This window comes from Phaenicophaeus curvirostris, chromosome 5 (genome assembly GCF_032191515.1).
Source record: "Phaenicophaeus curvirostris isolate KB17595 chromosome 5, BPBGC_Pcur_1.0, whole genome shotgun sequence".
NCBI lineage: Eukaryota > Metazoa > Chordata > Aves > Cuculiformes > Cuculidae > Phaenicophaeus > Phaenicophaeus curvirostris.
The window spans coordinates 11,592,845-11,614,024 of NC_091396.1; the positions used below are offsets into that span (position 1 = coordinate 11,592,845).

Below are 21,180 nucleotides of genomic sequence, written 5' to 3' on the forward strand. Positions count from 1 at the left end.
TTTAATTCTGTCGTATTTCCTGCTCACTTTTACTCCTCTCTCTACCTTTAATTCTTCATTTTCTTGTCTCACTTTTGCCTACCTTCAAACTGACTCACAGCAGCGGTGTGCACTGCCTGAGTGGCCACCCTCTGTGATTCTCATCTCCCCTTCGGTTTATCCTGTCTGAATGTATCTCCTCAAATGGCTGCTCTAGAAGTATTTAGTATCACTAGCAGGGACATCAAATCAGCTGCAACCTCTAAGCTGCTATAATAATCTAAGTTAATAATGATATACACTTACAGGTTTTGATCTTCCCTATTGTCTTCTTTAACCGAAAAATGATGTGATGCGGTAATCTCTGCATGCGCTCTCTCTCATTCGCTTTCCCTCAGTCTCTTACTGATGTGTCGTAACATGTGGATGTTCTTTCACTCAGTATCATTCACACTAATACATTCTCAGAATAATCCGTGGCATACATACTACTGAGAGAGGCTAACAATTTTTGGCCAAATAGCTGTACAGAATTCTTCTCATGTTCATCCAAAAATGAGTTTTATTGAGATCATCAACTCCCATCTTACTGCTTTTATCTTACTGCTTTTATTGCTTTATTCAGAGGAAGATCTTGGTTTTAAGTACCAAGAAAAAAATGGACCTTTATTATATAATTTTATAAACATTAATAGCTTTTATTAAAAGAAGTGGGGAATCAGTCTCATACAATTAAATCTATGCTCTAAGATGCTTAGGAGACCAATACTTAATCACTCTAGTTTTAGAGTCTTGGAACTTATTTGCATATTTATCAAGTTCCCTGCCTGTTACCTAATCTTTCCATGTTATAATTTTTTTGTTTGTCTTTAGGGATTTATGTCAGGAGAAAAAAAAGTTAGTTGTGTTTGCTTATGGCTATATAGTAATTCTGCATTTGAATTCCTCACATGGTTATATGCCTGCCTTTGCTCCCTTTTAATAGATAATGATGACCATGAAGAAATATTTCTAATTTGAAGCACAAGTACTATCTTACTGGCTGTAGTTCTGTTGTGAGAGGTCATAATCCTCAGAGAACAGGAAAAAAGTCCTTTTTAAATGTTGTTCAATGCCAGTCTTGTTAACATAGTTCAGATAACACTTAAAATACTGATAAGAGCAAAATGAACAATGAAGAATTATGAAAAAAAAGAAATTATAAACATAAGCAGTTGAGCTGGAATTCTTACACGACTCAGCTCTTCTGTATGAGTTTCAGTGCTCTTTATTTAATTTATGCCAGAGTAGGATTTTTTTTCCTCCCAGACATCTTGATCTTCCATTTGCAATTTTGGCTGATGACAAAATGTTACTGGATCTTGAAGAAGGTGTGGATCTGTTTCTGCTTGTTCTTCTAAGATATTCTTATTCCATTGGAACTAAGAGGCCTTCCTATATATGTCTGTAAACCAAACCAATACTTTCACCCTAAATGTGTTAGTAATATGCTTTATTGCACTCTGTGTTTTCAAAACAAAAAAAGAATGGAATAGATGGCGTAATTTAGTGATTAAAACAAAAAAAACTTGTTCTGTTGCCATTGTTGGCTGCCATAACGATGTGACTCTTGGTGAAATGTTCTCAAAAATTGCAGAAAATAATTATTTTTAATAATTTATATACATACTTGTATATAAATAGAGATGAGTTATATAAATATTTATATATAAATAGATATGAGTTATTAATACAGGAAATCACTCTTGCTTTGTTTTTCTTACTGCGTAGTTATGCTAAACTAATTTTAATGTGACTGGCTAAAATGTCTTATCACAATGCATGTATCTGAGAGGAATATAATTTTCCTGTGGACAAATATTTGAAAGAAGATTCATAATGTATGCTGTCCTCTATTTACCACAGTTATTCTTGAAATAGAACACTAGGAATTTCTCTAAATTTCTGGTTACCATGACAACTGTTACTTTAGTGTTATTAGCCCAATGTAATTTAGTGGAATAGGTTGCTAAAGGTAATTTTTAGCTACATTGGGATGATACTCGTTATTGGAATTCTAAACGTTATTTAGAATTGATGTTTAAAAACCACTTAGTTGTAATACTGAAATATTTTTTTTTTTAGCAAGAGCCTCACTTCGTGGAGGGGCAGGTTAAGGGGTCTTGTCCAAGGCCCCTGCATGAGTCTTGATGAAGAGCTGTCAATGAAACTTGTGTGTTGCTGGTTGCCACGCAACCGTTCAGTTCTAAGGGCTTAATGGTTTTAAGATTTTGATCCATGCGGTTTCCTACCTTTTTCCTCCTTCAGCATGTTTTTTACACATCTAACTGCACCCTTTCTCTGTAGCTATTTCTTTTTCATTCCTAGAATTATGGAATTTTATTCCTCATAAAAGTTGGCATCACATACCTATGAAACTACTCAAGTACTCTGCATTTTGTGCGTGATCTGAAATGTGTGGAGTTAATTCTGATTTGTTTAAATAAAAATAAAACACGCTATGAGAAACAATGTAGGCAGGAAAATGCATTCTTTGAAAACTATGCACATTGATAAAGAAGTGAGTTCAAGCTGGAAGTAAAGATGATAAATGGGTCTGAATGGAAAAAAGAAAACATGAACTTAATTTAAATATGTACCCTCATTGAAAACGAATCCATTTGAAAAGACTAAAGAAATTGGACACAACAGGAGCATAATTCTATTCTCTTGTTTTTTATGTAGTTATTTCTTAATGTATGGTGGAAGAAAAAAGGGAATCAGAAGACATTCACAACATTAAACATTTTGCTATTGTCTTGTACCTTGTGCAAGACAATGGAAAATCTTGTTCAATGTTACTTGATTTGAAAAGATGTAAATGAATGCAGGTAGGAAAAACACTACAAATAATTTTCTTTAAATGGATGGAATACATATCTTAAGCAGAAATTTTGTCTGAAATTTTCAGTTTATGTGTGGATTTTTGGTAGGGCAGCAGTAATTTGGGAGCTGTTTTTGTCATGGGGGACATTTTTGAAATATAGTTTGTCACTGATTTCTTACAGAAATATGTTTTACGTATATCTCAACCTTAGCCTAATTGATGGAAGAGAAAAAAAGCCCACCAGTTTTTAAGGACGCAACTTCTTTGAACAATTTTTGGTGTATTTTCATTCCCATTCAAAATACTTTCCAGAATCACTGTATTAGTTTTTTATCTGGTAGGTGACCTATCTTACTATTTTTGCTAGAGTTTCTTTTTTATCTTTGTACAGGGGTATGGCTGAGGATAGCAAACATTGCTAAGGCAGCTAAAAGGTATATTGAACCATTTTATATCTTTATGCATTTTGGCTGCAAGTGCATCACTAAAATAACAAACTTTGTAGGTTCTTTACAGGCTAATATTGAAAATTATTTCAATATATTTAAGCCTGTTAACTAGTTCATAGTCTGTTTGAAGCCCAGTTTTCAAAACCTGGATGAAATTTCAATTTTTACATCAAACAGAAATGTGCTAGCTTCATAAAGTTGTTCAGGAGACTAGAATTTTATTAGTATTTTCTCATTATGGCCATACAGAATTTTTACATCTAACTTGTGTACAAGAGAGATGACATCCATAAAGTAATATCCAGATTACATATGGAATGTTTTTGTCAATGCACAGGCATGCACACCGTGTGCCATGAACAGGCCTGTTCTTCAGGGAGCTGGATCTGTAATGGTCATAGCGTCTTTTAGAAAACTGTGAGGGTTAGTATTTAAAAATAATAGTGTGATCCTAAGTACTGGGTATCCCAGCTACTCTGAGCCTGCAATACATATGCTGAAAATCTTGCTTTCGGATGGCACGTCACCTAAGTGGCACCTAAAATTCACATTTGCAGAAGATTCACCTTGGATTTGACAGCACTGAGCCCAAGTCAATTTGTGCCTGCTTCACCTACTCAGCCATCTAGGCAATGTACTTGAGCAGCACTTTTAGCAATTGCTCACCACAGAAGATGACCTTTCTTAAATTCAGAGGTTAAAATACTCACTCTAGGGTGCAGGAGGCAGCTGTGGAGAACTATCTTTTCTCCTTAAGAAGATTTGAAAACTTATGTGTGGATATAGAGTTGGGACTGTTTAGCCTAGAGAAGAGGAAGCTCAGGGAGGATGTCATCAATGTACATAAATATGTGAAGAGAGGCTGCAAAGAGGACAGAGCCAGGGTCTTCTCAGTGACGCTGAGTGACAGGTGATGGGCACGAACTCAAACACAGCTGGCTCTGTCAGAATATCAGAAACCACTTTTTTTTTTTACTGCGAGGGTGACTCCGTGCTGGCATAACTTCCCCAGAGAGGCTGTAGAGTCTCTTTCCTTGGAACTACCCCAAAGCTGTCTGGATGGGGTCCTGTGCAGACAGGCCTAGGTGATGCTGCTTGAGCAGGGTTTGGACAGGGTGCCCTCCAGAGGTCCATTCTAACCTCAGCTGTTCTGTGCTTCTGTATTGCTTCTCAATAAAGTGCCCTGACACCTGATTTGCGGGCTCTGACACCTGATTTGCGGGCTCTGTGAAGGTGCCTTTATTCCTTCAGCCAAAATGGTACTTCTTAACTGAAAAGAGTAAATGTGAGTTTGCAAAAGGAAGAAAAAGTGATCACAAGAGATACTGTGGCATTATAATGTAGAAGATTGGGCATACCTGTAGAGTGGAGTCCAGGATTTAAAATACATAAATATCCATTGGAACAGGTACTGCAATACAAGTTGTTCCTCCAAGGAATTTGCCCTAAAGACAAGGCTAGAGAGACCTGGTATCACTCCAACTCTGTGTATGTTTAATTGCTCCACAGAAAGTGGAATTGCTTTGAAAAGGGGGACAGAAAATAGTCACACCAAGCAGGCAAATAGAAAGAAAGTAGAAAACTCTCTGAGGAGATCAGAGATTGAACTCATGCTCCTTCTGTCCTGGTTAAAGGTTTTAATTCCTGAACTATTGGCTAAAAGAGAAAGCCAGTGATGCCTTCCACTAGTTGTCTTCTGGAAGAAAAGACCGCTCCTCTTGCCTCTTGTTTTAGTGTTTTATTTTGAATAAAAACCTTACCACTAGAAAGGGCCTGTGGCTCCAATTAATTCAGAGGGCCCACAGTGTTTCATGGAAGTCGTGTTTCCTGTGCTGTATGTGTGCTTCTGAGCAGCAATGTACTTTAGAGGTTACATATCACTCTGCTGAAAGATGCAAAGTTTAGATTTTCTTTATGAATCTATTGATAAACCCTTCTTAGAAAATCTTGATGGCCAGAAAAACTTCCTGAAGCCAGTATGAATCCCGAATGCGCCTGCTTTTAAAGGCTAAGTATAAAAGATGTCCAAACATAAGGCTTTATGAGAAACTGATTTTCAAAGTAGTGAAATTTTATTACAAGTAATCTTTGATGAATTGGCGTTCACTTTAAAGAAAAAAATAAAAGGGAGGGGAGCCAATTGATGATAAATAACACAATGACACTTCACAAGCTGTTGTTACCTTTAATCTGCTGTCCAGTGGTACTCCAAAAAAAAAAAAAAAAATTGACATGCCTTTAGCTCTCTTGAAAGCTTAAAAAAAAACCTTTTCAGTCTAATGCTTAAAGCTGAAAGCACCTTTTGCAGTGAAAATAGGGGCTAACATACCAATAGAAACAGAAACTGATTTTGGAAATTAAGTTTTGTTATGTTGCCGAAAGATCAAGCCACAAGTAGGAATCTGTAAATACAAACACCATTTTAATTGCTTCTTATATTGATGCCATGGAACAAAAAGCTGTGGATCTCTGTGAAAAGGTTTCTTACTTGTTTCTGAAAGATGAATAAACTAGCTTAAGACTAAAACTGTTGTCATTCCTTTTTCAAGCCTGTTTTCTGTTTTACATGTCTATGTAATTATTTCTCATGATGACAGAGAAAAGTACCTACTATACTACATAATTTCTTCAGTATGATTTCCATCAGTTTGAAACTAATGACTGAGTTGAGAAAATTGGTTGACCAGCTGAATTTTGAATAGAATATGTACTTGAGTTTCTGGATGTCATGTCTTCTGTGCACTGAACTCTTTTCAGAGGCTTTAAAAACATACATGTAAGTTTATCATCTGGATTGAACTTATTTTTTGCACGAATTCCAACATGTTAAGAGGAATGTCTTTGAGATACTTCTCTGTATTTAATGACTATACAGATTAAAATGAAAAATAATAAAAAAGTGCTATTCTTTAAACTAAAGAACAAATTCAGTTAAGGAGTCATATTCAAGTGTGATTTAAAAATTCTGAATCCGTCCATCTTTTCTGTATGCCAAACATCAGGTGCTACTGATGCTTTCCTTGGCTTCCAGGAGCTCCTGGATGTAGTGACTCTAGATATGTTGAAAGCATATAGCCACTTCAGTGTTGTCAAGAGGCAGAGAAGTGCATTGACATCAATCAATTCCATCTATAGAACCTATCTAGAAATTATGCCTGGGTTAGCCTGTGGCCTAATTTCATCCTAAGAAATAGTTTCAGGTCTGAGAAAAAGTTAAAATTAACTGTTGTTCAGAAACTTTGAATTAAAATACTAAAAGTTTCAGAGAAAATCAATGATTACTTTTAGTTAATTGACCTGTGGCTTTATTAAAAAAGCAAACATTTTCCTGGCAGTTTAAGAGAAATTGGTAAAACGCCTTTCTATTCTTCGTAAGGTTACAAAATTTAAATCCTTTTTGAAATGAAGGAGGGAAAAAAACCCAAGAAAACATTAAGGAACTTAGAAATTGTGGGCAGTACTTCTGTACTGCTTTTTGCATAAGCAAATTTAGATGTGGCTAAAATATATATTTCTTAAAAAGCACAGAAAAATACACCAGGTTACGAGAGATTCTTCATTTTGATTAAATGTCTTTACTGAGCTCACAGATAAGTTTTCCATCCTTTTACCTGTTTTCCTGGCTACACTGTCTATCTTAGCTTTTGCAGCAGGATATTCTTTGGAGCCTGGACTTTTATCGTGCTATTATAGAGATGAGAAGGAATTCCCTACACTTGACTGAGACAGATGGTAGATTCTGTAGCAAAAATAAATTATATGGCTATTAAGAAGATGCTTTTCTAAGCAAGTGGCTAACTCTATTCTTGTCAGCGCTGTCCAGAAAGACATTGTGAACTGCTGTTGGACGTTGCATTTAAGCTAGAGTTTGTATTTCATTTGCAAACTAATTTTAAGTGGTTTGGGTCTTGGGAGGAAAAGTGAGCTCACTGTAGGATTTGGTTGCACAGGCAGAATCAGAATCAGGATATTGTTTTCAGGGATTCCTTTTTTAATTTAGTAATTTATCAGATTCTTGTCTATATGTGCTCTGAACAGGTACGGAGGCCTTCTGATCCATGCCAACAGAAGCTTTTTTCATCATTCTTGTGGCTGGGGATAGATTTCTCTGAAATAGTTTGTGTTGACATCATGACTTCCAACAGTTTACATCTCTTTTGTTTGTTTTTGTTCTTGTTTTTTTTTTTTTACCTTTTCCTTCAGGTGCAGAAACCTTACATTTCCTGACAGGCTTCCTGAGGTCAGCATTGTATTCATATTTGTTAACGAAGCTCTCTCGGTGATTCTACGCTCCATTCATTCAGCCATTGACCGGACTCCTGCTCATCTGTTGAAAGAGATTGTTTTAGTTGATGATAACAGTAATAATGGTAAGAGGTTTTGGTTCTCTTTTTTTTTTTTTCCCCCATAAAGGTTGGATCATACATGAGGAATCTCAGATTCTGGCTCCTCCTCATCCCAATGGCATTTCAAATATTGTCTGTATATTCTCTCTTCTTCATGCCACACTCTTGCAGGGCTATCTCCAAACAAGCGAAGCATGTTAAAAAGGGTGTATACAAAGACAGAATGCTCTTTCTATATGTTTGAAGTGTCTGCTAAGCAGAATTTTGAGTGTAAAATAGTTTAGAGACCTAAGAAGTTTTACACTTAGTACTTTAGAGTGCTTCCAAGATTATATGATTTCTGTGCTCTTCCCGTTTCTGTTGTATGATTGCATGAGCGTAGTCACTTTTTCTTTTGTATAGAAGATCTTTCTGTTTTTCTCAGACATCTTCTTTAGATTTTCATTTCTCATTTACTCATTGGTTTCCTCACTTTGCTGCTTTTCTACTCTATGTACTTAGATTTTCCTCCCCGTGATCCAAAGGACTGCACTGCCCAAGTCTGGTTGCTCAGTGTTTGCCTGGGTGTTTGTCAATGAAGCCATGCTGGGCATTATTTACAAGTCTTGTTTTATGGCAACTTTAGTGATGCAATTCTAGTAAGCACAGGATGCTGAATGTGAAGTAAAATTTTGCTCTGCTGGGGGGTTGATTTTGAATTCCTAAAATGCAAGTCAAAACTGAATTTATCCTGTTAAAGGAAAATGCCGAACAAAGGGCTTCTCTTATACTTGCCATCGTTACAGCTGTTATGTGATCCCTGTGGCTAGATCCTATGACTCAGTGCTGGTCGTAAATGTATCTTGGATTTGTACAGAGAAGAAACTGGGAAACAAGTAAATAAATTCCCCACCCCAGGCTAAGCACTTCATCATCTGCTCTTCTGCTGAGCATCAATGAAGGAAAAAGTAAAATCCTGACTATTGAAAGCACACACAAAGCCTAACAACTTAATGTAGGCTAGTGTCAAATCTAATTCCAGTTCCAGTGAATAATATTATGTTTAGAGTTACTTAAGGGTGACCAAACTTTTCTTGTTACATGTACTGATGTAACACTGTGTAGGTAAACTGGCATACAGGATTTATGAGTTGTTATTCTTAGTTTATGGCACAGTTTATGATGTAGCAATGCAACAAAGTAAACAGATCACATGAAATAGTAAAATGTGAGCAGAGTAATAAACAAAGCCAAAATCAACATGCACACACACAGACACATGCTTATATGTGATTCAGAAACATCATATGAACTGAGGTAGACTTTTGATTTGCTTCAGTGTTTAGTTCAGTCATTTGATATATGGTTTTACTGACACCCACATTGGCCTTGGGTTTTGCCGACCCCTTCATGCAATGCAGACAGTTTGATAGGGGAAAAAAAAATAAAATAAATACAACTTTGGTTGGTGGACTTGGTCGCTGGAATGCGTTGGTAGAAATTCATTCTTGCATCTTTCAAATAGGTGCAGTTTTTGTGATGCCAGAGGCTCATTGAATTTAAATGGCTATTGGTGCTGCAGGGCCCGAGGGCTCTCGGCATGGATCTGGTGACAAGGCAGCCACAGAAGAACAAGAAAAATTATCTGACTGAAAAAAGAGGTTTCTAGAATTATAGTCTGATTTTCTGTAATTTACAGGTAGTTACTCCAGGGGGCACATTCCAAGGCAATCTCAGAAATGTCAGTGTTTGTGAGAGCCTGTCATCACTGTGATGAGCTCACTGAAAAATTAACTTTGCGCTTTGCTTCATAGGCTTGTCAAAATTACTCTTTTTCACTGTTTCTTACCTGAAATAGATAAGAAATTGCAGAACCCCCACATAATCTTTCAGAAAGACCTGTTCAGCCAAATTTTGTGTTAGTACCAGTATTTGTACTGTACGGTATCGTATCTTTGTAGTTGTCTGTGCCTGTTATTCCAGCTTGTGTCTCTTACCCTCCAGTGCCTTCAAACCTTAGGTTCCTGTCCCCACACGGCAAGGAAATTAAGAAGGTAACCTTTAGTTTGGCTGTCTTGGCTTGGTGTTACACATCATCCTATACAAATCACACTGTGCAGAGTGATATTTAGTCTCCCAGAGAAACTGAACTCTCTCCAGGATTTTTTGCTACTCTTCTAACCCCTTCTCTGGCATCTTTTCCCTGCAGTAGTAAAATAGATTCCTACGGTTCTCTTTATCCCATAATGTATGCAGAAGACCTTGTACTAGGTATCCATTTGGAGAGGATGGGTGTTTGGTAGGAAAGGGAGTGATTGTAAAGGTGATTTATGGGCTTTTCTATTATTAGTTTAAATCCTGAAATATTTATTTTACAATTTACTTTTGCTTTTACAATATTCTGTCTTCAATGATTTTCTCCCTTCCAGCATCGCTACAACTAATCCTTTATATTTAGTGTCATTCTGTGGTTTTGTTAGTAGCTCTTTAGCTTGTGAGTGTTGCTGCTTGTGAAGTAAGTGGGTTACTCTGGATTTCCCTGTAACGTTACCTGAGGGAGCAAAAGCTTGCCTTGTGCTTGCATCTAGCTCCAGGCTCTGCTTCACGAAGAAACCTGTCAGAATCCTAATTGTAAGTCCTATGTTTACTTGTAGGCAATCACTGGGGATGACAACTTTTATAACTTAATGTAAGACTTCTTTTTTTCTGTGATGCCACAGCCGTGGATTTCACAGGCAAGAAACATTGCATTGTGGGAAGTGACTGGAAAGAAAAAGTGAGAGCAGAGATCAGACAAAGTGCAGATGAAGATGTTTTTTTATTTTGAGTCTCTTGCACTGTTTGATTGGATTCACATAACATAGTGGTTTAAAATAAAAGCAGATACAATGATTGACACTAGAGAAGGGCGCCAAATTTTTCTGCTTCTGAGAGGAAGCAATATACTGCTAAACTGGTATAAATTCTTGCTGTGGGCCAAAATCTAAATCTAGTAATGAATGTCTTGAGTTCTTCCCTGAATTCACTAAACCTCTCTTTCAGAAAAGAGCAGTGGAAGAGCTAGTTGCTTTTTAAAATTCCAGAAAGCTGCTTTCAGAAACCATATATTCAAGCGTACAGCCAGACCCTGTACCTTTCTCTTGAACAATATAAGCTATAATATTTTATTTCATGCACTGCAGGGTATGTCAAGCAAATTGTCTATGACTTTCTCTAAACCTCAGTGCAGTTTTTCAAGTTCCTGATTACATTCAGGAAAATCCAATTAATCTCTTTGTGAAGTTTCCCTTTCTTAAAATAAATTTTTCAAGTTAGGAAGCTGTGAAAATTCCAGTGTGTGCCATCTCAAAGCAGAAAATAGATTTAAAAGGTCCCCAAATTTTGTTCCTTTATTTTAATAGAGCCATTTGTATGGTTTAATCTGTTTTTTTTTACTATACAATCTTTTCTGGTGGAATTCTGATAAGCATAGCACTAAGGTGTTTCATACATGCTGTTTGGTATATTAGCATTAAAATTTGATTTAACTGAAGGTTAAAAGAAGCGCGTTTCAGTGACTGCATGTTGTATAGTGAGAACAAAAGATCTATTAAAAAAACCCAAACCATGTATTGGTGTTGTTCATTTGGATCTCATTCAGGTCTCAGTCACATTGGTGTGAAATAAAACAACGTCATTGATTACAGGTATTTGGCTGTAGTTTTAAGTGCAATATGTCAGATGAGAATTTTTCCCATTCTGCTCAGGAACACTGTTTGCCTTTCAGAGATAATATTTACTCACTAGTTTATAACTGGGCAGTAAAAAAATGCATTCATTTTTGCCTTCAGAAGTAGCATCCAGCTGACTCAATGCATTTGAGGAGAGGGATTTGCAGAGAGGAGGCTTTAAAAAACTTTTAGGTGTCTACACCCATGACTACTAGTAGTTTATTAAACCTCAGAAATGTATTTAGAAAAGTCATGGCCTGAGCTGGAGACCACTGGAATGTTTTATTCATTCTCTGTCTTGTTGCATCCTGCCCTATGGGGACAGGGTTGTGACCATCTGTGCCACTGGAGTCCAGTCTTAACTTTTTGCTGTCATTAAGCCCCACTGCATTAGGAAGTAGGTCTTGAAGATATTTTAAGATGATTTGAAATCTCTCTAAAAAACTCATTGTGGGCCATGATGTGTTCAGCTTCATGGGGAGACAGTATGCATTAATAAGTCCAGAGTATGCCTTACAACGTTTTATATTATAGCAATAATTATCATTCTCTATGACATTTTTTCATGTTAAAGTTAATAATAAATATTACTGTAGGGGGTCAGATTTCAGAAGGCTTTTCCCTTTTTCTTTTAATCATTAGTTATGAATGAAATATTCTAACATTCTCAGTTAAACAATTCTCATTCTTTGTCCTGAGATTTCCATGAATACAACTATTGAATTGCAGTAATAATGCTGGCTATCACAGGATACTAATTTTATGACTTGCAGCGTCCGAGAGAGTTAGCACAGAGTGGTAGAAGGTGGTCAGATGCAACTGTATCACCTTTGAGAGATTTACAACATTGTCCTCAAAACACTGAATAAAAAGAAGCTTTTAAAAAAGAGCTTTTAGTTAGAAGGGTATATTTCTTCTTTTATTATTTTTAAGAGATATTTGGGAATAGAAGATTGTCTCTTCTTTTTTCCTTTACAAAAGCAGCGGTGAATAAATCATGAAAGTCCTGTTCAAATGCATGCTGGATTTCATGTTACAGCATAATTTGAAAGTGGCTTACTTGTAGACCAGACAACTCTGAATGTTGAGTTTTAAAATCTATTAATAACATTTTCCTAAGGAGAACTTCAGAACTTACTGTCCTTCTGTTTGACTTGTTCTTTTCTTACCTCAATGGCAGCAAAATTCAAGGTCAAATAAAACCATGAAGAAAAAGCCAAACTATTCAAACCTGCATTTGCTTTTGGGCCATGATTTATTGTGAAGGTTCTACTTTATCTGTGTAGATTCACTCCCTCCATTAGTTAACAATCTTGATGCTGGAATCATTGCACAATCTTTACACAAGTAAACTTTCAGTAATTTGGCTGAGATTTACATGAAAAAGGTCTGTGCAATGCTTAGTTAGAAATCAGGTGCTAAAAAAGCCAGTATTTTATGTATAAAACAGGAAATCTGTCTCCATTGTAGATTTGAGAACAACTTCAGCTGTTGTTAGACATTATGCATTTTGCTCGCATCGTGTAACATTTAGCCCTGAAACTTGAATAAATGAAGACAGTTCTTTGAGCATATGTTTACTGCTATATGCTCTGTGCTGATGCTAGGACTGCAGTGAGGTATGTCTTGCCTTGTGTGCCAGCTACTGTGGATGCATCTGAAAATATGTCAGAAGAAAATAACCAGAAGCAAAATTTGGTCTGTTAGCCATCTGTTTCAGCAGTCGGCAGAAGTTAGCAGAATGAGGGATGTTGTTCTTATTCTAAGGTGTGAAAGAGAGGAGTATGTGGATACTTTGGTTCATGTCCCAGTAATGACTGGCTGTGTAGCTCAGAACTCTTGTGGAAAAAATTAAGAACCACTTATGTAAATAGGCTATGAGAATACAGACAGTGGGTTCTAAAGATGATGTCCTAGAGTGGCTGCAAACTGTTTTCTCCTCTTACTTGTCAGTCCTTGTGATGGTGTATTTAATTCCTGCTTTAAAGGGAAGAGGCTGTGGAGTAGGATATCAAAAGGAAATGAGCAACAGAGCAGTAGATAGACACTGTCAATGAAGAAGGCTACCTGTCCTCTTTTGCTTTGATATACCACTCTTCACACCTTTTCCTTCACCTGTGTTGTTTCTTTCTTTTTTTTTATATGGGGGTGGTCTATATCCTTGACCTCAATTCCCTCAGTTCACTTTCCTTTTCCTAATTCTACCCTGGCAGTCTGCTCATGCCCATTCCGTACACCTTGTCCTTGTTCATATGAGCTTGTGTTCTTCAGTCAGGGTCTCCATTTTCCCTGTTCTCAAATTTCAGTGTACCTGCTCCTCTTATCTTATCCCTATCTCCTCCACCCCAGTATTTACTACTTTTTCTCACAAACTGCACTCTTCCACTTTTCCCATCTCAACATGCGACTGGCCGTGGCATTTTTACTCCAGTAATTGAACTCCTGCCTGACTCATCCCTCCTTCCTTTCCTTCTCCCTCCAGCAATATTCTGTTCCTTTCTTTGTGTGATATTTTTATCATTCTCTCATTCTCTTCTTTTTTGTCTGTGACTCCTCCTTTACAGCAATGTTTTTCCATTTTCTTTCATTTGAAAACAATTGCATTGTATTCTTTTAGAACAATATTCCTAACTCTCCCATTTCTGAGCTCCATACTGCGTTATACTCACATGTTGACTTGCATTCTGTCACATGTAGGGACAGAGATAGCACCCGTTGCTGAAGGCAAGACTGGTGTTTGTAGCATTGTAATTATAGTTGTATGAAAGGTGTTTGATAACCAGCATGCAGTTTGCTTTGTTTATAATGGGAAGTGTCACATTTTCCATTCCTTATAACTGATGTGGAAGGTCCTTATCCTTCATTTTCTGGAAGCTTAGGAAAGCTCCAGTGCTGTGAGAGTGAGGTGAGGCTGCAGGACCACTGCAGCTAAGTGTGGCATTTCCAGTACATCCTAGAGAACTCGCACATCTGTTGGACCATTTGCCTCTGTGGAAGCTTGTGCTCAGCAGGTCTTTGGAGTGACAAAGTAACCTTTCAAAAGAATAGTTATTTTAATCATCTGCAATATAACATAATTGGATCTGGTTGGAAAAGCAAAATGTGTGTGCAAGCTGATAGCATAACCTCTGTCCACATCAGGGATCATCAGAGGGCAGCAGAGCTTTTATTGCAGTCTCCTGACATCAGAGGTTTTGATTCAAATGTCCATTTAATATTGTGAACTGAATCCTCCCTAGCCAGCAGTGGTTGAAAGTTAATATGTAGTCATCTTATTCTATCCACAAGGTAATTTAACTCATTCAGTCCTAATACTCTTGCAGTGTTGCAGCCTAATAGTAGCTTTCTCTATATCTCATTCAGTATAGCAAGTGCAAGTGGCCGTTTCTAAAACCAGCATTTTCCATACTTATAGTTTAATGTAGGCAGCAAAATAGAGAAAATTATATTTTATTCAACTCCAAACCTTATCATGAGATTTTTTATTTTTTCCTAATAAGACAAACCTATTGCCATTAAACTAAGCTTTAAGTCTGGAATAACAACGTATCTTATTTCAGCATGGGGGAACTAATTTTAGTGTTGTCTCAGTGGTATGTACATGGCATATTTAGTCCTAATGGAAGGTAGTAAAGTGGAGTATCTGAACCACAGTATAGGAAATGCTGAAAAACTGGAGCTCAGAAACAAAATCTAGGGATGATTTCAGCTTCAGCTTTACATTTTTCTTAATCTTCTCTTTTTTTCACATAGCAAATGAAACTGAAAGGTCTACCAGCACTTTTTCACTGTGGTTTTGTTTTACCTTGAATACAGTGTGCCAATTCATACTGTGGATCTATTTCGCATGTGCAGCGTACCCTAAATATCAAGTAACACAATGCACAGTGAATGTTTTCTTCAAACATGGGTCTTTTCTGCCATCCTCTAATGAAACAAGCTTCAGTGTGAGCACAGTCGTATGTGCTCTCAGTTTTCTGATCATATTAAAGCTCAATACAGACAATTCAGCTGAAGTTTCTAAGTGATGACAAATAGCTGCACTTTGCATTTGGAATCCTTTGGAAGAAAGATTTTGGGGCAAGTTATAGGAAATAGCATCACCTGTGTCGGGTGTGATTCAGAAACCATATCTGGGCCACAGTGTTAAAGGTTGCAGTCAATAAGAACAGACTAGTTTTAAGCTCTTATGTTAGCAATGAGGAATTCACCATGTGTACACTGGAAGCGCTATGGACTGGTGGCGTGACATCCTGACTGTGAAAATGCTGGTGTATAAATGCTGCCTCGGTCCACTTCTCAATATTGTCACTGTGATTTTAGCAGTAAAATTAGTTCCAAGAGATCTCTGAGAAATTCCTTGATTGAAAGAATTTGGGTTTTCAACATTTTTACCCCCCTCTCATGTTTGTTGGGATTATTTTGCCTTCAAGAATGCTTGAAGAGTTTCTGTTGATAATGTTCTCAAGCACATCTCACTGAATTTAAGTAGCAGCCATATGCGTAGGTCTGGAGCAATGGCAGACAGTCAGAGAGAAGTGCTGATATCTGTTGGTGTCAGTAAGGTAACTCTTTTTTTCAGAGATTATTTCCTTTTGGCACTTTTTCCTGTAAAAGTATCCAGAGATCTTGCATCCAGTAGAATTTGTATTTGATTTATACTAGTAATGTAAGCTGTTAAGAGCCTGAATGATGTTTTGAAGGAGTGTTTTTTCTCTTTCCTTATTGAGAGAATGGTACTTACAATTGCAAGAGTTTGATGGGGGGTGGGGAAAATACTCTGTAGTGTTAGGCAAAGGAATTAAAAGATTGTATCCTATGTAAAGTAAGAAATACAAATTGCCTTTTAAATGAACTTCATTAAATTTTACCTTTCCTTGGTAACCCAAGCATGCTTTTCTAAAAAAATCCCCAAAAATTAAAAGAAACCAACTTCAATAAAATTAATACTGAGTTCTTAACTTAAACTGTTGGTAAAACTTCTTCTCAGAGCTGGTAATTTGAAACACTTCAACTTCTTTGTGATAAAATCTGAAAAGTCTTAATATGCTGAAGGTTCCAAGACATGGTAAGAGATTTGTCTAAGGAAGTGTTTAAGGGTGTTTGAGTAAATCACCAAAAGATAAAAATCGGCAAAAATATGTGAATAAATTACAGACTATTTTACGTTCACCCAGCAGGCATACAGAAAGCCACATATGTAGGCATTGTTAGACGTTTTAAAGACATTGTGGAACGTACTGTAAGTCCTGAGTTCAATCACAGAGCCTTTTATCAAAGAATATTTGAATTCTTGTTGTGAACAAAAAAGTCAGTTCATGTTGATGTGAGTCAATTCATCTACTTTTTCTGTAGATATGCTTGGCATTTATTTTTTTAAAGTGTTCTCCAAGTATCTTGGATGACCAGACTTTAAATTACTTAACTAACAGTGAATAAGTGAAGTCATTTGTGGGACCACTACTCAAATGGTGTTCCTTTTGCATTGGAAAAATAACATATTTTAAGTAAAATGCTTCAAGTAGCAGCCTGGGAAGTGTTGGAGAAGCACTGTTTAAAACTTTATGGAAACTTTGCTGAAAGTGGACATAATAGCTAAAATTTCCATTTACAGTGTTGGAATTAACATGGGAAAAAATGAAGACATAAAGAGTAGGCTGTGAGGGAGTAAAAATTCTGCTTGTTTTTCCTCACTCAATGTATTTGCAAAAGATGTTTTGTTTTTCTTGGGCCTCCATAAACAGAGTCCTTGTTAACACCACTTGGAGGTCTGGTTTGAGAGTCTGGGTAGAGAGTAATATAGATGCGACTCCATATGAAAGGAGATACAGTTATATACTAAAAATTTGCCCTTCGCATTTTTTATGATTCCTGCAAATGCTTAGAAGCTTGATAGTTTTTTGAGTCAGTTCTGCACCATGCTTCATCCAGGACAGGGCTAATCTTGCTCTTCTGGCAGTCTGATAGGCAAAGACTTTGGACAGGGGACCTGTATGGAGCTGTATTCCTCATTAGCCTCCTCTGTGGCATTTTGCTATGGAATTTGCAAATAAACTGATGACTTGTTTTTTTTTAATATTAGTTTCCCTTGAAGTGTAATCTGAAAGGAATGGTAGATGCTCCAAAGCTTTCTCACAGATGTTTTTGATGCCAATTCAAAGGACAATTTGCCTTTCATTAAATTTAACAGGGTTTGTCTGTACCGCAGCGTAAACTCTCCAATACATGATTTAGAATCGTCATGAATGCTAAGTAATATGGTGGGGTGAATCGTTGTTGTTTTCATTTGGCAGCAGAGAAAATCTTGATGGAATTGCTAAGTGCTCTCACTTCTCTCAAGATAGCTTTACTGTCATCCACTGCATTGTTCGTTTGCTCCTGACACGCTTCTTTGGCCTAATGCCTATCTAATCATTGTTTAATGTTTCAAAAGCTGCCATCTTCTATTTGAGGCAGTATTTTCAAGCGGTACAAATACTAGCAGATTTGCATGCAGTAGAAACAATTGGAAAAATAAAGTGAAAAAAAAAAAAACAACCCAAAATTTAGATTCAAACAATATTATTGGTTTATGAAGCTGAAAGAAATACCCAATACCTAATCAAATTATGGTGAAGGTTTAGCAAGCTTAAAGATATTTCTGTGGCTAAATATATTGCCTATAAGTTTTACGTGCTATGAAATGATTATTCCTCCTGACCTGTTGCCTCTAATCTCAATCTCTGCTCATGTGCACGAAGTGGAAAGAGAACAACAAGGTCTAAAATGGAAAAAAAGTTGTCAACTCATTTGCTAGCAAATAAACAAGTTGACAACTCCTGTGCCAGCAAATAAACAATGATTTCCATTTTTTATTACCATGAACCATATTACCATGAATGAAGTTCAATGCCGGTGCTTGAAAAACATACTTCAATCCCCATGTCAAATAAGTGACTATGATTCCCTGCCTTGTCATGTTATTACTAATGTTTGAGCAACAGGTTTAAAACATTTACCTGTAGCCTGCTTATTATTGTGAAATGTCTAAGATTGTTTTTAGTGATATTTTTGCCCTTGAAACTTTTTGGTGCCTTTTACGATCAGTTTTAAACATTCCCTTGAAACTGTCTAGCACTGAGTATGGTTTTGTGCTCTCTCATCAGATATCTCACAGTTTCCAATGGAATATTTCTTCTCTTTACTCTTTTCCCACTGATACAAAGCTTAAGGAATAGTGTGGCAAAAGTATTGTGACTCTCTGTGTGGTTTATATATCACGCACAGGATCTTGTGTGTCGAGATTAGACCTGACGTAAACCAAAATATATTTCACAAAAAGTGTTAATTTTTATTAATGCTTTCTTTTTTTTTTTTTTCTGCATAGTTTTGTATAGAAGGGAATGAACTGAAGCAGGATGTTTCCAGGATGGATTCTTGCTCAGACCATCGAATTGTCATCTCTGGGAAAACACTGTCTCAGATTTGGGAAGCTGGAGGACTGCTAGACATTGAAGGTTCCCATTCAGCTAGGAATAAATCTTATGGCATCTCAACTTGGACCATTATTCCAATGTTAGAAAAGAGATTTGAGGAAAGCTTCACCAGAAACTGATCAGATAGCTTAGGAATTCATAGTTGCTTGTCAGGATCTCTGATAAATGGGAGATAACTGAGAGAGAGAAGGAAGAAAGTAGAAGGAATGCAACATGATTTCATGTCAGAGGGAAGTGATTTAGCTCTAATATAGCCAAGAAAAAAAGGCAGGCTGTGTAAGAGGAAGGGAGATTTTTATGATTAAGAAACAGAGCCTTGTCCGGAATTCCATTCTCGTGGGGAGCACAGAGACTACCTAAGGGCAGGAAAAACACTGTCAAGGTTATTTTTCTTTTTCTTTTTTTTTTTTTTAATAGATCTACACACTGCTAGAGCTATCTGAAGTTAGTAGTGTCTGACTTGAAATTCTCATCTAGTCTGTCTCTGCTTCAGCAGTTGTGTTTTCCAGAAGAGAACAGCGGGGAATAATGAAGTTACAGGAAACCTCATTGGCTAGGTAAAAAGAGCATCATCACAGGTGGACATAGGTGGCCTTCCAGGAAAATGGTCACATAGATCATAGGAAGAGAATCATGTCAGATGAAATAAGAGAATTTGTACTTCATTTTCTATCATACAAGGCTGAAAAGATCAGTTGTTATACAGTGATTCAGCAGTACTTTACAAGTTGCCTGATATTCAGTTGACCCTGAAATGTAGCAGTATTTTATGCAACTCTAACTAAACTTTCACTGATCCACTCATCTTGACTTCACATATGAAATCTGAATGAGTGGCTCTATTATTGTATGCCCCAGTGGAAGCTCTGGGAAGAGTTTTATGGCAGGAAAGATTGGTAGTTCGTATCCTTGAAAATACATTGAGCATGTGAATTACTTGATGGTTCTCTCTTACATTGTCCTAAAACAGCCTGGAACACTCTACAAAGCATCAGGCATCATGCAGGCATGAGCACTTCAGCAGAAGTCAGATCAGTAAATCCAGTTTAAGGCAGTCAAAATTACCATTTCACTGCACACTGTAGAATTGGGTTTTCATTTAGTTTTGCAGATATGCATTCATAGTCCCTGAGGTGAGAACAGTACAATAACTATAGTGTTCAAGCCTTCATCACAAGCAGCACTTTTTAAGTTGTGATGTGATGCCTTTCTCAGAATGATGCTGAGATTAAATTAGGCGTGATATCAAATCTGAAGAACAAGATTAGATAAATGAAAACTCTCAATTGAAAATTATTCTTAAAAATGGTAGCGGGAAAAAGATGATATTTCTTTACTTAAAAAGTTATGGGGTTTTTTTACTTTTTTTTTATTTTTGTACTGTAGGAAGAGCTTTTTTTCCCCTTTACTTGTGTCAGCACTACACCCTTACCAAATATCTAAAGCTTTTGGGTTTTAGTTTAAAGGGCTGATCTTGAAAGGTGACTGCCTCCTAGGACTTCCTTTTTCATTAATAGGTTGCGTTCTACAGTAGGTTCTTTCTTGTGACATAGAAAAATATTATCCATAAAGTCGTATAACTAGTCCAGAGAGTGTTACCACAAAATGATGGAAATCCAGTCTTTCAGTGATGTTAGGTCAGTATAGAAGTTCACATATTGGAGTCTCTCAAATTAGAAATGGTTCATCATTAAAATAAAGGATTGTCTTCCCAAATGGATGTAACTGGGACGTTTGTAATCCTGTCAGTTCTTAACCGATATTTCAGCTCCTTGGAGCTTCTGTCTGAAGAACTGGCCTATGGAGACTATGAGGGAGATGAGTACAAAACTAAGCCTCACTGACTTTCAGAGATATGTAATTCTGACTGCTCGCTCAGCATAGGTTAGCCATGTCGAGTATTTGTTCTTTTTAGCACCCATTTAACAAGGCACAGAAAATCTTATGTCAGGGGTCTTTTAAAGTACCTGAAAAGAAAAACCTCAGGGGATGTGAGTTAAGAAAATGGTCTGTTAAATGAACCTTCACTTTGTGACCCTAAGCTGGGAACGCTGAGAGAGATGACTTAGTTACAGTAAAATGGAGAAAAAGGTCTAATCAGCTCTCCTTATGCTGGAAAGCACCCTAGAAAAATATGCCTGTTGCATCAGAATATATCAAACTGAGTTTAATCAACTGTGGATTACTGCACAATAGCTCAATCAACTTTAGGTCAGGAAGAAAGAAAGTAAAGGAATTATTTAGCAGAACAGTAAAAGATGTATGTTCAGTAGTTCATTTGCCTTCCTGGGCCTGGATTATCAAAAGTACCAAAGTAACATGAAAAACAGCAGCGTGTGATTTATGTGTCTCACACAGGTTCTTATGTACTGAGAC

General features: G+C 36.8%; 1 protein-coding gene across 2 annotated transcripts in view; it reads left to right on the forward strand.

The window, feature by feature from the left end:
* Positions 1–21,180, forward strand: part of GALNT18 (polypeptide N-acetylgalactosaminyltransferase 18) — a 251,697-nt gene that overhangs the window by 120,691 nt on the left and 109,826 nt on the right. For both annotated transcript variants that reach the window (XM_069857567.1, XM_069857566.1), the window contains exon 4: positions 7,498–7,664. In XM_069857567.1, the coding sequence (XP_069713668.1) occupies positions 7,498–7,664 (167 nt within the window). The remainder of the gene's footprint in view (positions 1–7,497; positions 7,665–21,180) is intronic.